Source organism: Ixodes scapularis, unplaced genomic scaffold, assembly GCF_016920785.2.
Source record: "Ixodes scapularis isolate PalLabHiFi unplaced genomic scaffold, ASM1692078v2 PGA_scaffold8__174_contigs__length_109621045, whole genome shotgun sequence".
Classification (NCBI taxonomy): Eukaryota; Metazoa; Arthropoda; class Arachnida; order Ixodida; family Ixodidae; genus Ixodes; species Ixodes scapularis.
The window spans coordinates 48600609-48614106 of record NW_024609883.1 but is presented as its reverse complement, the minus strand read 5'-3'; the positions used below and the strand labels follow the sequence as shown (position 1 = coordinate 48614106).

Below are 13498 nucleotides of genomic sequence, written 5' to 3'. Positions count from 1 at the left end.
CGTCTGACCGCACGATATTCTGGCCCTTTTGCGAGGGCATTTGTTGCCACTTTGGGGCCACTCTCGATGTGTGGACGGAATAGGACTCTAAATGCACCGGTCGCAGATGTGTTTCTTGCACTGCAGTTTAACGTGTCGCTTTGCTCACGAAACCTATCCCTAAACAAGGGTTTTCAAACTTTTCAATCTCGAGGAACTCTTTTTAGCCGAGAAAGTTCTCGGCGTTGGTGCAGTAAAGCAGTTCGGGAGCCTACGGACCTTGCAAACACCAACTCACTAAGATATGTTTTCTTTCCCGTAGTTATGTATCAATGTATGGCTCAGATCTGCTGAAGTATAGCGCTTAAACTGGGAAAACACTCAACTTAGGCATTGGGACGGTCGAGGAAGCTCGGGGAACCCGTGGGGGTGCTCTGGGGAACCCATGGAAGTACTCTGGGGAACCCATGGAAGTACTCTGGGGAGCCCACAGGGGTGCTCTGGGGAACCATGGGGGTGCTCTGGAGAGCCCGTGGGGGTGCTCTGGGGAACATATAGGGGTGCTACAGGAAATGCTTGGGGGTGCTCTGGGGAACCTATGAAGGGTGCTCTGGGGAACCGAGGGGGTGCTTTGGGAAACCCTACAGGGTTGCTCTGGGGAACCCATGGCTGTGCTCTGGAGAACCCATGGGGGTGCTTGGGGAACCCCCATGTTCAAGGAGCCCATTTTCAGAACCCATGCTGTTACACATCCCGCGTTAAAAATTTCCCTTGCCGCGTCCTCCAAATGAACTGCGGCAGAAAATGCATGAATGAACTGTGTCGTGGTAGAAAAATGCATGAAGCATTCCCCCGCCAAATTTAGCGGGAAAGTTTCTTCGCTTAGCTTAATGGTGTGTTCTGACATTACAAATTGATGTGACATTGTTGTCATGGTAGTGTGCAGTCTGTGGGCAGGACAGTGTGCAGTGCGACAGCTGTGACATCACGTCACGCGACAACACGGCGTCATGGGGCACCGTGATGTCACAAGGATCGCAATTCTGCAATTTATGCCTCCTTGCGTCGTCGCGTGCGAGGATCTCCGAGAGCGGACAATCGGCTGAAACAAGAGTGGCGGGTCTTTACGGGTTATAATTTCGCTTGAAGTACCAAACTTTTTTGGCTTAAATAAAGGTGCAGTGAAACACGTTTGCACAGAGTTCGAGGACCAAGAATCATAGTCATTGGATGTCTCTAGAGCAACGACGCAGCAGCGCTAAGAGTCGTAAACTCTCACGTTGTCTTTGACCGTTGCAATTTTTCGTCCCGCAGAGAGTATGAGTGTGACTGGCCGGTGCAGATCCGGAACGCCATCCTGGAAAAGTGCGAGGGCAACCAGGGCATAGTCCACCTCCAGGTCGACACCGCCTCCAAAGAGGTACGGCATCGCCTCATATTCGTCTCCCCAATGCACCTAGGGCCGCCACGTGTTGGCACACCTACCGCGTTCACTCTGACGAAGGCCACACTCTCCGAAAAATTGGGTCTGCATGTCTTACTGCGAACGACTCTACTCCGCTTCGCTTCATCTGCATGCCCATAGTCGCGGATGGGGTGAGAAAGGCAGGGAGGAGTTTCCGTTGCCCCGCCTCCAGCGCAAACTTCCCACCTTCGGCAACGCTTCAATGTCTCGTGCACCTCGAGCATGCGTGCACAGCGCATTGGAAGGCACGAAACGTGCCGGAGGCCAGGCGTTCAAAATACGTGCTCTGCCATTCTCAATTTGTCGACGACTGTAGCGGAAACCACGAAAGTGAGCTCCAGGCTCCCAGCAACCCTGCTGAGCACGCGCACTCGTGCGGCAAAAGCGTCGTTCAGGTTGGGGTAACGCACCAGGTAATGTGCTCCGGCATCAGTTGCCTGTAAGGTGAAACGGGCTGTATTCGTCGCATTTCAGAGTAAGAGCGGAAGAAGGGATGAGGCAGAAGAAACGTTTGCACGAAGGCACTGCCTGTGCTTCAAGGATATATGTAATTGTGTGCACGTTTAGATTGCCGGAAGTTAGTCTGCTTCAACGAGCGACCTGTCTCGGCTGTAGACGAGAAATTAAGCCAGTGCGGTACAACCACTAGCCCGGAGTTTTTAGCGTGCACCACGCAGTAGTGACACGCGCCTGCACGCCGGTACCCTGCTCACCCAGATCGCAACGGGCAGGGTTGAGGATTTGGTCCAGGATCCCTCCCTCTGCGCTACGGTGCGTCGATGCATTTGGATACCGAGTATCTTACCCGTGCTCCAACATTGAGCCTGACTTTTTGCGTGACTTGGGTCCACCATGGATTGTGCTAGACTCGGGCTCGGTGCGGTCTGAGAGAAGGCAATCCAGTGCAGGTTGCCTTGGCTCTTACCGGAAGCTGCAGTCGGATCTGCATTCTTTAAATGAAGGTTGACGCACAAGTCGTGTTATTCTAAGAGGGGCCGTCATTATGCTAGTGCTACGTAGCAGGCTGCAAAACAGACGTCAAAAGCAAAAGGGTGGGTAATATCTTTGCTTTTGACGTGGCAGACGTCGGTGGTGCGGAGAGTGCCCATTTGCTTTGTATTCCCAAAAATACTGGTGCTTGCTAAGATTTGCTGGCTTGTTGTTTGCCAAGACCAGCAACAACCAGGAAAAGTAAAAAGAATCTACGATTTGAACCTCTGGCTTTCTTTTGCGAGAATATGAGCTGTCGAAGTGGGACAGCGATCGCTCGCAATCTTGCGACATGACCTGGTCTCGATGTCGCCGCGGTGTTCGATTGGCTCCCGTCAAAGTGGCGACCAGTCCGGTCACGAGCCAGCTCTTTAGTGACTGTAAAATTACGGTACTTGCGAAAACAAACACCAATATTGCCGGGACCCCCACTGACGATAGTCGTGCATTGTCATTGCGAAAATGACGTGAAATGGCAGCCCATTGTGACGTGCACACAGTACAGTAGAACCTCGTCGAAATGTTCCCGGTTTTTACGTTTTCCCGGCTTTTACGTTCAAAATCACCGGTCCCGCCGATTTCCCAGCCCCCCTACGAGTCTTCTTGTTTTTTAAGTTTTCCTGGATTTTTCGGTTTTTTATCCTCGGTCTTCTGGGAAACATATCATTGAGGTTTGACTGTAGTTGCAGACAACTTAAACGCAGCATGGCAAGTCTGAAGCACCTCATTGCTCCGCAGCCGATGAGAGCGCAGCATCATTCGGCGAGAACGTCGAAGATTTAATCGAAAAGCGTGGACGTAAGAAGGCATGCCCCGCGTTTCTTCGGGAGTCAGTGACCATAGTTGCGTCTTTGTCTTTTGGTGTTTACGTGGGAAGTTGGCACGTGGGTGACTCTGAATTCCACAGTAGGAAATACCTTTCCTTTGACTTTTTGACCTTTTCTTTTACTTTTTCTCTTTGCGTGCCAGGGCTGTGTGTACATGAAGTGTAGCAGCTTGGAAGCAGCAGGACAGGCGTACCGGGCGTTGCATGGCTCCTGGTTCGACGGTGAGTGCTCGTCTGGGAGCGCAAAGGAGGCACGGGTCGTCAGAGAGTTGCCGCACCCAAATTGAGCTCCAACCAGATCCTCTGTCCGTTCACTGGGACAGTGGGCTTTCGGTGGCGCCCTTCGGTGCTTGCATTGTACCTCGTGACCCATCTAAATGACCGACTCCTTGGTTCCCCAATGCTTTTAAATTAATATCCATTCTTTCTCAATGCGAAAGCATTAACTGTCTCATGGAGCGAGCCGACGTCGTCAGCTTGAAACACAAAAACGGCACCTTAAATCCCTTCTCCAAGTGTAGCCAGCTCCCAGCTATGAAACCACGCGAAAAGTCTAGACACGGCACCTAGTTTTCCCGATCCCAAATGAGCGAAGTAAAGCTGAGGAATTTTCGGCTTCAGTCCCATTGGCTGGCGCGCTTCGACTATGCTCCCATTGACCGCTGCGCATCAGTTTCAACGATGGCTCACCCGATGGCGCTGCGTGTCTGCGAGGCAACAGCTGCACCATTCCACACCCAAGGTCAGCTCGGCGTGCGCCGCAGACGAAAGAAGGGAGTGAAGAGCAGCGTGCGTGCTTTCGCATTCACAACTCATAAGAAGTGCTTAGGCGTACCTTGAGCCTTTTTTGCAGCGGAGCTGTTAAGGGCTAGTTTCCCCAGGATTGTGTCCCCCGCAAAGGAATGTCGACACAAAACTTTCGACAGCTACCGCCATCTATAAGTGACGGCGGCAACCAGACAACCGGTTTACCAGCCTCGCTCATAGATGGCGGCAACCTTTCTAGCTTTTCCATTCTGGTTTTCACCAGAGTGGAAAGGCTGAATTTCTCTAGGCGTCGTCCTAGATGTTGTCCTAGAAGTCATCCTTGAGGTACTCCTTGAGATTGTCCTAGAAGTTGTCCTTGAGGTCGTCTTAGACGTCCCTGAGGTCGTCCTAGACGTCGTCCTTGAGGTCGTTCTAGACGTCGTCCCTGAGGTCGTCCTAGACGTTGCCCTTGAGGTCATCCTACACGTCATCCCTAAGCTTGTCCTAGAAATCGTCCTTGAGGTCGTCCTAGACGTCGTCCTTGAGGTCGTCCTAGACGTCGTCCTCTAAGCGTCGTCCTTGAGGTCGTAAAAGAAGTTGCCCTTGAGGTCTTCCAAGAAGTCGTCTTTAAGGTCATTCCACCTTAGTACAGCTTTGCTGGTCTTCCTTCTTCACCAAAGTGGAAAGGATGAAAGTTTTTTTTTTTAAATCTTCTTTTAAGTAGGTCAAGGGTCGTGAAACTTTTTGATCTTGAGGAACCCCCTATGTGCCTTCAGTGGCATTGATGCGAAGAAGCAGTGCTGAAGCCCATGGACCTCGTAAACAAAAATGCACATACAGTCGTGCCCGTTTATAATGAACCCGGATACGGCAAATTACCGTCTATGTCGACCGCCCAAATATTTCTAACGAAAATGCATGTAATATGTAGTTCTATAACGAACATTCTAGTGACTTTATTGTACTCTGAAACGGAAATTGACCCTCGGAAACGCTTAAACGCCTGTCCTATTTTTAAATTTAAAAGAAGGGGGGGAGGAAGCTGTGATGTGACTCGCCGTGCTGACGCGCTATGGTTTTCGAGCCAATGGAACGACCCAGTGATGTGATTGCTGCGCCATTTGCGCCAAACTGCGCCAATCTGCAGTTTGGCGCAAATGCTACATCCTGCTACATTTTACCAAAATGTGAGGAATATGCGCCAACGTTGCGGCAAAACTTAATTTCCCTTTAATAATACTGAAAGTTTAAAAGCCCAGGCCTCGCTGCCTGGCCAGAGCGTTACGATATGCTTATGCGAGTTCTCATAACTTTTGACTATCGTCTCGAATAACGTACTACTATTCGATCACATTTTGTATGAAAGGCTGACAGTATACTCGGAAGTTTCGCAATAATTCTCATGTTCGTCGTCTGTTCTGCTAAAGGATTAGTTAGTCTCGTTGAGTGGGCTTCTTTTCGCACACTGATGTACTGCAGAGAAGCGAAAACCGCAAAGTACAGTAGAATCTCAATGATACAAGCCCCGCGGGATCGCGAAAAATATTCGTATAATCCGAAATTCGTATGAACGAAAAACAAGTTACATATGTACATGAAAGCAAAGCGGGGGCTACTTGCCGTTTATTGGTCACACTCCTCCCGGCCAAAGAAGTCAGTAATATTCTTCTGAGTCTTCTTTTTTTCAATATCACCCAGGAGACAGTTTTGGAATGTGTAAGAACGTTCCAAAGCTCCTTCGCCAAATCTTTCCGTTTTCTTTAGGGTCCTTGCCCACTTTCCTCAGAACTTCCAGCTTCTCTTTGAAGGACAGCGATTTTCTCTTGCGAGACATGTTAAATCAAGTCGCAACTCACGCTGGACAGACGAGGCAGAATGAGGGATATCCTCCCGAAAGTTCATTGATAAAAATCACACAGAGTTCTACAGACGTGCACATGTGCGTGCAAACAAAAGATGTTTGCTCGTTGACGTTCACGTCATCAACGCCGATTTCGAATATTGTTTCTCGTGTTCGCTCGAGTGACTGAGAATTGCTAAAACCCGTTTACCGCGCGACAATAGAAATAAAGCGGCAACCCTGGAGTAGGTGAATGCGAGTTACTCCAGCAATGTGAATTCGAATCACGTGACAACACAGATAGTGCAGCAACGGTGGACGTGGGTATGTTTTCGAGTTTTGGAACGCAGCCACGGTTATTATGATTGCGGCGCGTATCTAGAAAGAACGTCAAGAAAAACAACGCAAAAACGGCGGCTACGGTTGTCGGAGCCGAGGGATGCCGCCCTAAAAGATGTGTAAACGTTGTCGATCATTGTTCGTATGATCCCCCGCGGCCCGATGAAGCGTTCGGACTATCCCAAAACATAATGCATTAGTCTTAAGGAACTTTGGCCAGGGATTTTGAAAAATTAGTATCATCCCGAAATTCGGATGAACCGTGATCCTATCATCGAGATTCTACTGTAAGCATCGCGATTTTGCGTGTCTTGCTTTGCCACAGTGCACCCCTGTGCTAAGGGGAAAGCACTCCTCCAGAGCGAGACGAGTCACAATTCCTGAATACAACTTTGGTTCGTATATATGACAGACTACGATATCCTGATAGACTAGGATATGCTGATAGACTAGGATATGCTGGCGGTACCTTTTTCCTATTTCAAGTACATTTATATGCGCTCTTTCGTATGTTTGTTTATTTATGCCAACTCATTTGTTTAGCTATGACTTTTATATACAGGGTGATTCAAGGAGACGCCAGGCTCTTTAAATCGACCGCAAAATTCGGTTTCTTAACCTATCACGCTACAACTTTGTGCAGCGTTGCCGATAGATGGTGCATTTTTTTTGTAAAATTTGCAAAGAGCAAACTTACCTGAGGAAAAAGTAAAGAAAGAAAAAGGCTTAGCTCGTATGGAAATGCAGCGACGCCACCGGTCTTCAAACAACACGGCGCCGTTTCGCACGGGAGACAAGAGATGGCGCAACAAACACCGCCAACGAACGAGCATACGGCGCCGAGAGCCAGCGTCTTTAGCAAACAATCTTTTCGACTCAAAAGCGGCGCGCGTTCCGCAGGCGGCGACAGTCGCAGAAACAGAAACAGGCACGGTAGCAACAAGGAACTGCAGTTCCTTGTCTGCTAAATACGCCGGCTCTCGGCGTCGTATGCTAGTTCGTTGGCGGCAGTTGGCGTCGCGACCGCTTGCGCCATCTCTTGTCTCCCTTGTGTAACGGTGCCATGTTGTTTGAAGACTGAGGGCGTCACTGCGTTTCCATAGGAGCTAAGCCTTTTTCTTTCTTTACTTTTTCCTCGGGTAAGTTCGCTCTTTGCAAATTTCACAAAAAAAATGCAGCATCCGTGGGCAACGCTGCACAAAGTCGTAGCGCGATAGGTTAAGAAACCGAGTTTTGCGGTCGATTTAAAGAGCCTGGCGTCTCCTTGAATCACCCTGTAGATCTGAGTAAATTGGCACTAAGTTGGCAGGAGCAGTGGATAGAAGCTCGGAAAGAACCTTGTTGAATTCAGCGGGATTGTTTTTAAGGGGATACGCTCCCCGAAACAACTTTTTTTTTATTTCTTTCACTAGAGACATAAAAATTCAGCCCTTGGTATAGTTTTCCATGCGGATTTCAAATATGTATTTAGTTTTCACCTAGCTACTATAGTTATCGAGTTATAAAATACACAATGCAAAAAAAGAGCACTTTTTCCGGGAAGGTTTTGATATACTAAATTTACAAGAAAAGTATCGTGCTGTATCTTATTTTGACTCTTCAGAGATTGCAGAGTGCTGATATCTAGCCACACTTTGCACAAAAATACTAGAACTATGCAAAAAAAGTTTGTACTCTGTACCTAATTATTTTCAGTCTACCTTGAAACAATAAATAAGAAGTTTCATAACTAATGCTGATAGAAAATTCAGTTTCAATTAGATATCAGCCCTCTACATGTCTTGAAGAACATTTGTACCAAATTTCGTTACTATAGGTTAACTATAAGTTCACAAAAGGCTGCCCGGAAAACGTGAAATTTTCAAAAAACGTGAAAATGAGAAAAACAAGTTTGAAAGTTTGTGAAGTTTCTATTCATTGAAATGCCACTCTATTTGCATAAAATCTGGCCATAATGGCAAAATGCACTGACAAGTTTCTAAAACCCTCCAGCAAAATAACTTTGTCCCTCCTGGCTCTTACGGGTTGTTTCCTCACTCCGGGCCCTCTTCACTGTGCTGCGTACTTGTGCCCTGGCTTCCACTGTTTGCTTGGTGTTCATTTTCTTGATGCGCATTTGATCGCAATGGTCACCATGCATGACCAAATCTTCAGAAGGAAGTACTCCAATCTCTTCCAGCACTCTTTCAAAGCCTGTATGGCCTTTGTGGTACCAAAGTACAGCAATCGCTGTGGCCGTCTCCACAGTAGTCCTGGAGGCGAACTTGGTTTTTGGGCACAGCAGCCATATTTTACTATTGAGCGGAGGAGACGGCTGCCGCCGCATGCGAAATGGCGGGTGGCGCGTTACTTTCGCGGCAGAAGGACGCAAACCACACAAATTTTCGCGACTTTTGCTCGGTTTTCACGTCACCACTGCTCACTTGGACGCACTTTTAGATATTTTCTTGTGCGATTTTCAGCTTGATATTTTCAGAAATGAAAGGTTATAGTCCAAGGTCGGCAATGCAACAAAAAAGAAAAAGTAAAATTTGTTCAGAAAATTGTGACTTTTCGACTTACGTCTCCCCTTAAGTTTCGTTCGCATGCTGTTTTTGTTATGAAGTTCAACACACAAATTGCAATTGACGTTCATAATCAAATGACAAGTGCTTTGTTTTTTATTTCAATTAAAAATTGCTGTTTTATTACAACATTTAGAACTTGAAGGAAACATTAATATATGGGCTCAATATTATTGTATTTATTTCACTGGCATTTAGTACCTAAAATAACCATTCACAGCAGTTCGTGCTGTCCTTCATCACTCATCCTCTCACCCTGTCTGGTGCTTATCCACGCAGCTAAACGCTAGCTTTGTGTTTGAGACACTCACTCTTGCTGTGCAATTGATGGTAACAAAGAGTTGCACGTCAGTGAGAAGTCAATGTAGACGTTTTAGTTGGACACGCCGGCGCATTAATCTTAACATAATGTCTGCATTAGTATGAATAAAAATGATGCTACAAGAGTTATTTTTGCTGCTCCAAAATTGGCTTTTGGCTGGTTCAAGAGCTGTTCCGAAATGACTCGGACCAATCACATCACTGAACGACCTCTCCGCCAATGCTCGAGGCCCCGACTTGAGATTACGACGCGCGGACGGCCAACTTGACCTCTTTACGAGCAGCAGTCTCGACCAGCTTTAGCCTGAACCTTGTTCTTGTTGGAGTTTATTACGCACGCAAATGCACTATTGCGTGACGAGAGAGCTTTGTCGTTTCCTGTTGAACGAAGCAGGTGGCGTGCTCTGCCATGGTTCTGCTGGTTTCGTTTAGATTTTTGTATCGAGGGAGTAAAATCTCCTTCAATAACATGCCTGCCATACTGCCAGCCCTAAATCTAAAGCACGGGCGCTTATGGCTCACTCGTAATCGGCGCGCCTCGCACAGCATCTTGGAGATAAGGGTGAGCGACTTCTATTCGTAATCGGCGCGCCTCGCACAGCATCTTGGAGAAAAGAGTGAGCGACTTCTATCTACTTCGCGCAAGTCTAGATGCTCCATTCTAGCGAACGTCCCGGCAGAAGAAACAGTTGAACTGGAATCGCTTCCCGTTTTATCTATTAGCTCAACTAGCGCATTATCAGTTACGTTTGCTTGAATTAAATGTTTTTTTTTTGTGATCCTCCGAAGTAGCTGCATGTAAGTGTTTATCGCACATCTAACGTCAGTACGTTGCATTTCAAACTCCCGGCATTCAAATTTGCTATACGTGAGTTCAAATGTAACAAACTGTTTGATACATCGAACTAATATGCACACCTGAAGGAGTTTCTTAAAGACGAGTTCGACTGTACTATGGTCTGTTTGGTTCATAGTTATACGTCGGTCAGTGGCTCAGATCTGCTAAAATGGTTCTTAAACTTGAGAAACCCTTTACTTAGAGACGGAGACGCTCGAGGAAATCTCGGAACTTCAAGAAGCCCATGAGGGTAAACCCCTGGGTTAACCCAGTTTGAAAACCCACGAAGTAGGCTACCCTTCGTTCACCCCTCATTGGTGGGAGCTATGCTTTCGCCGACCAGTCGGCCGCCTCTCTTCCATTGCCTGACCCTGCTCTCTGTATCCGTGAGAGTGTAGTCACTTGGCTAAAGAAGGATGCAGAACTGGTCCAACGAGCACGCAGCCTCCACCGCCCTGTTATCTTAGGGAAGGACAGGGTATAGGTAGTTTTTGCGGTCATGGCGAGTGCACCCACTCTTCTGTTGGCCAAGAGCCAACAGAAGAGTGGGTGGAACGAGCAGAGCAACCGACTTACAACAGAAAGTTTAATTGAAGCATAATGTAGGCAAGAAAGTCCACTTTGTTTCTTATCGTGCACGCACATGAAAAAAAACCTCAGGTGCTATTTCACACTCGTGAGGAACAATGGATGGAGCACCGACACATTTGTGCCACCCTTTCGTCTTGACATGAAACGAGTTTCTGAAAGCGTGTACTATTTTAGGCGCATGTGTCAATACATCACAACTTACTACGTCCTAGTTGATTGTGCCCACATCGCCTGCCAAATTCAACAGATTTCATCGCATTGGTGCTTCTCGAACCTTGTGGTAAAGTTTAACTGGAATGACGTAATTTGTGTACTTGTGGATTTTCTGGATTGTGCTTTAGCAAACTGCATTGCTTGCAGAGTGGCCATTTAAATGTCCTTATTTTAATCATTTTCGTTCTAAAAGCACCCTGTATAAAAACTGCCTGTTTGCATCAAGAAGTGTACATTCAGATATTGCTTGCTCTATTTGGACGAAGTGAAAATGCTCTTGGATGTATTTTCTTCTTTGTTGAAGCTGCTTTTAATATGCACCTTTCAAAATACTGTGCCCAGGTTGTAGCAGTCACCATCCCATTAAAGGGTCACTCAAACAGAGTTAGCACCTATTTGCCTAAGGTTCGACTACCGTAAAATACCGCGGAGGCACCCATTTCGTTCAAGCACCCACTATTAACATTTCCTGAGCTTGGGGTTTCTGCAGACTATACGTTAAGCGTCCGATTCGTCCGGACAAGCGCCCATGTCTAGATTAACCCAGATTTTAGTAAAAGTGGTGTGGGTGCTGCCCCGGTATTTTACGGTAGGTTATAGTGACGCCAGAGGTACACCAATTTATTTGAGAAAAGGCGCTAAATCTTCATTTAAAATGAATAAAACGATTATCAAGTTTCGCCTGGTGGATGCTCCTAAAGCTGCTTGGAACGTATCTGTGTCAATGGTCCCCCAAAAGCAGGACGGCTTGGCGGAGGCACGGTGCCAAGCTCCGAGCGTGCTAAGCCTGTCAAAATTGGCCGAACGGGATTTTCCTTCTTTCTGTCCCTATTCATCTCCCGCGGCTGGGGAACAGAAAGGAAGATGGGGACAGGGGGAGGAAGAGGGAGGGCAGTTTTGGGACTTGGGTGGAATACTTTGCCTTTGTTCGTGTCGCCCAGTCAGGCATCTTGAACGGCTAGGTCGTAAAGTGTCGACGCCACCAAGTGGCGAAGCTTGCGGCCATGTCACTGCTAGCCGCAGGCTTGCTCATACTGGGACGAACGACGTCGCAAAGGTGCCGGATCTACCGAGGCGCATTGCGCTGTCTGATGGCTGCTCTTCGAGCGCTTGCCAGAATCGGCTAATTAGAACAAAAAATATAGCCATCCGTCGAAAATACGAGCCTGCGACCCGTAATTAGCAGGTATTGTTGATCATGTTTACCTTGCTTCTGAACGCGAGAGGTATACCGTGCTTCAATTGTCTGCTTTTCTCGCGTATCATCTGACTGTCTGATCACGGCGACGTACTGCTAGCCGAAGCACTGCCTCGCGTGATTCGTCGAGTTCTAACAGAGTCAGGGGATTGTGCACCGACCACATCGTGCGAGTTATCGGTCGAGCCGACATTTTTCTCGTTTCGTCCTTATTGACGCCGCACATTCCGCCCCGGACAGGAAACCTGATCACGGTGAAGTACCTACGGCTGGAGCGCTACCACGAGCGCTTCCCGGAGTCCCAGTACTGCAGGGAACCGCTCAAGCCGAGCAACTCTCTCCGACTCTCGCTGGACGCAAGCAACTGCCCGGAGGAAGACGCCCTCTGAGGAACGACGACGACGACAGCAGCCACGGACTACTCCGCAACTTCCTCCTCGTTTGTGCACGCGCATCGTTTCTTGTATACCCCTCGTCCTCCTCCTCTCGATGTGCGAGAGAGGAGAGGGCGACATTAAACAGAAAAATTGGCAGTCTCTTCGCCATTTCCCGAAGGCGTCGCCCGAGCGCATGGCGTTTACGGTCACTGACGAGGCGAGGACGGCGCTTCGTTTGTCCCAACTCCAGCTCGAGCTTTCTACGTTTGACGACGCTTCGGAGTCTTGTGCACTCGGAGTGCACGCACGCGGAGCGAGAACGGCGGGACGTTCGAAAGGCACGCCCCGCCGTTGTCACTCTGCCGGTGGCTATAGTAGAACGCCCATGCTCGCATCCGCCCGGAACTACGGCCTGCCTCACCAATAACGGCTGACCTGCACACTGGCGGCTGCTTATGATTAGACAATCTGTGATCCGGTTTTTAACCGTCTCGCGACCGCTCATGACCGTCTGTGCAGTGGCGCATTCGCAAGAAACTTAAAGGGGAACTCCGCCGATTTTTTTATAGTCTATCGATTTGGTAGTAAATTGGCAGACTGCATCAGTAACCCTTTCTTAACTGATAGCCAAAATATTTTATAAAAATTAATTTTTTGGTGAAGTTATTAAATTTTTTAGTTACGCCGGCCGCGAGGGTTCCAGGAGGCGACTCTCTACTGGCAACAATGAAAAATCGCTACTTTTCCCTACCCGTGTTTGTCACCGGCGGGCAGGCGGACGAGTGATTCAGGCAGCTGGAAGTGGCTTTCCAGGCGTCTGCGATCGAGATTATATTTTCACAGCTTCGAGGTTGAAAGTTAACTTTGTAATGGATAGCAATCTGTGCTCCGCAAGAACACTGCCAGGAAAAGCTTTTTTTTATCCTTGTTTTCGTGGAAGAAAAAAATTGCGCTCTCCGGCAGCTATGGAGGCCAGCCACATCAAGGTGCTTTTGCGTGAGCTGCGTGTCGAGATAACTAGTGTCAGATGAAACATTCTCACTTATGCTCAGAATATTTTATAGCCGCGTGCTGCGAGTTGAGTATTTTCCTGCAGTTGTAACAGCTTCAAGAATGGTAATCGCTGACTCAAGCTGGCTGTTACCACAACGGCATCCGTCCAAAGAGGAGCGCCAATGATGTCGAGACAAATAGTGCACATTCTAGCACT

General features: G+C 48.0%; 1 protein-coding gene across 2 annotated transcripts in view; it reads left to right on the top strand.

Annotated features, from left to right (window-relative positions):
* The window catches only part of LOC8030945 (inner nuclear membrane protein Man1), a 52220-nt gene extending 39776 nt beyond the window's left edge, over positions 1-12444 (top strand). For both annotated transcript variants that reach the window (XM_029972432.4, XM_002403600.5), the window contains exons 11-13: positions 1294-1399; positions 3404-3482; positions 12152-12444. In XM_029972432.4, coding sequence (XP_029828292.2) covers positions 1294-1399; positions 3404-3482; positions 12152-12300 — 334 coding nt within the window. In that variant the 3' untranslated portion in view covers positions 12301-12444. The remainder of the gene's footprint in view (positions 1-1293; positions 1400-3403; positions 3483-12151) is intronic.
* The last annotated feature ends 1054 nt before the right edge of the window (positions 12445-13498 follow it).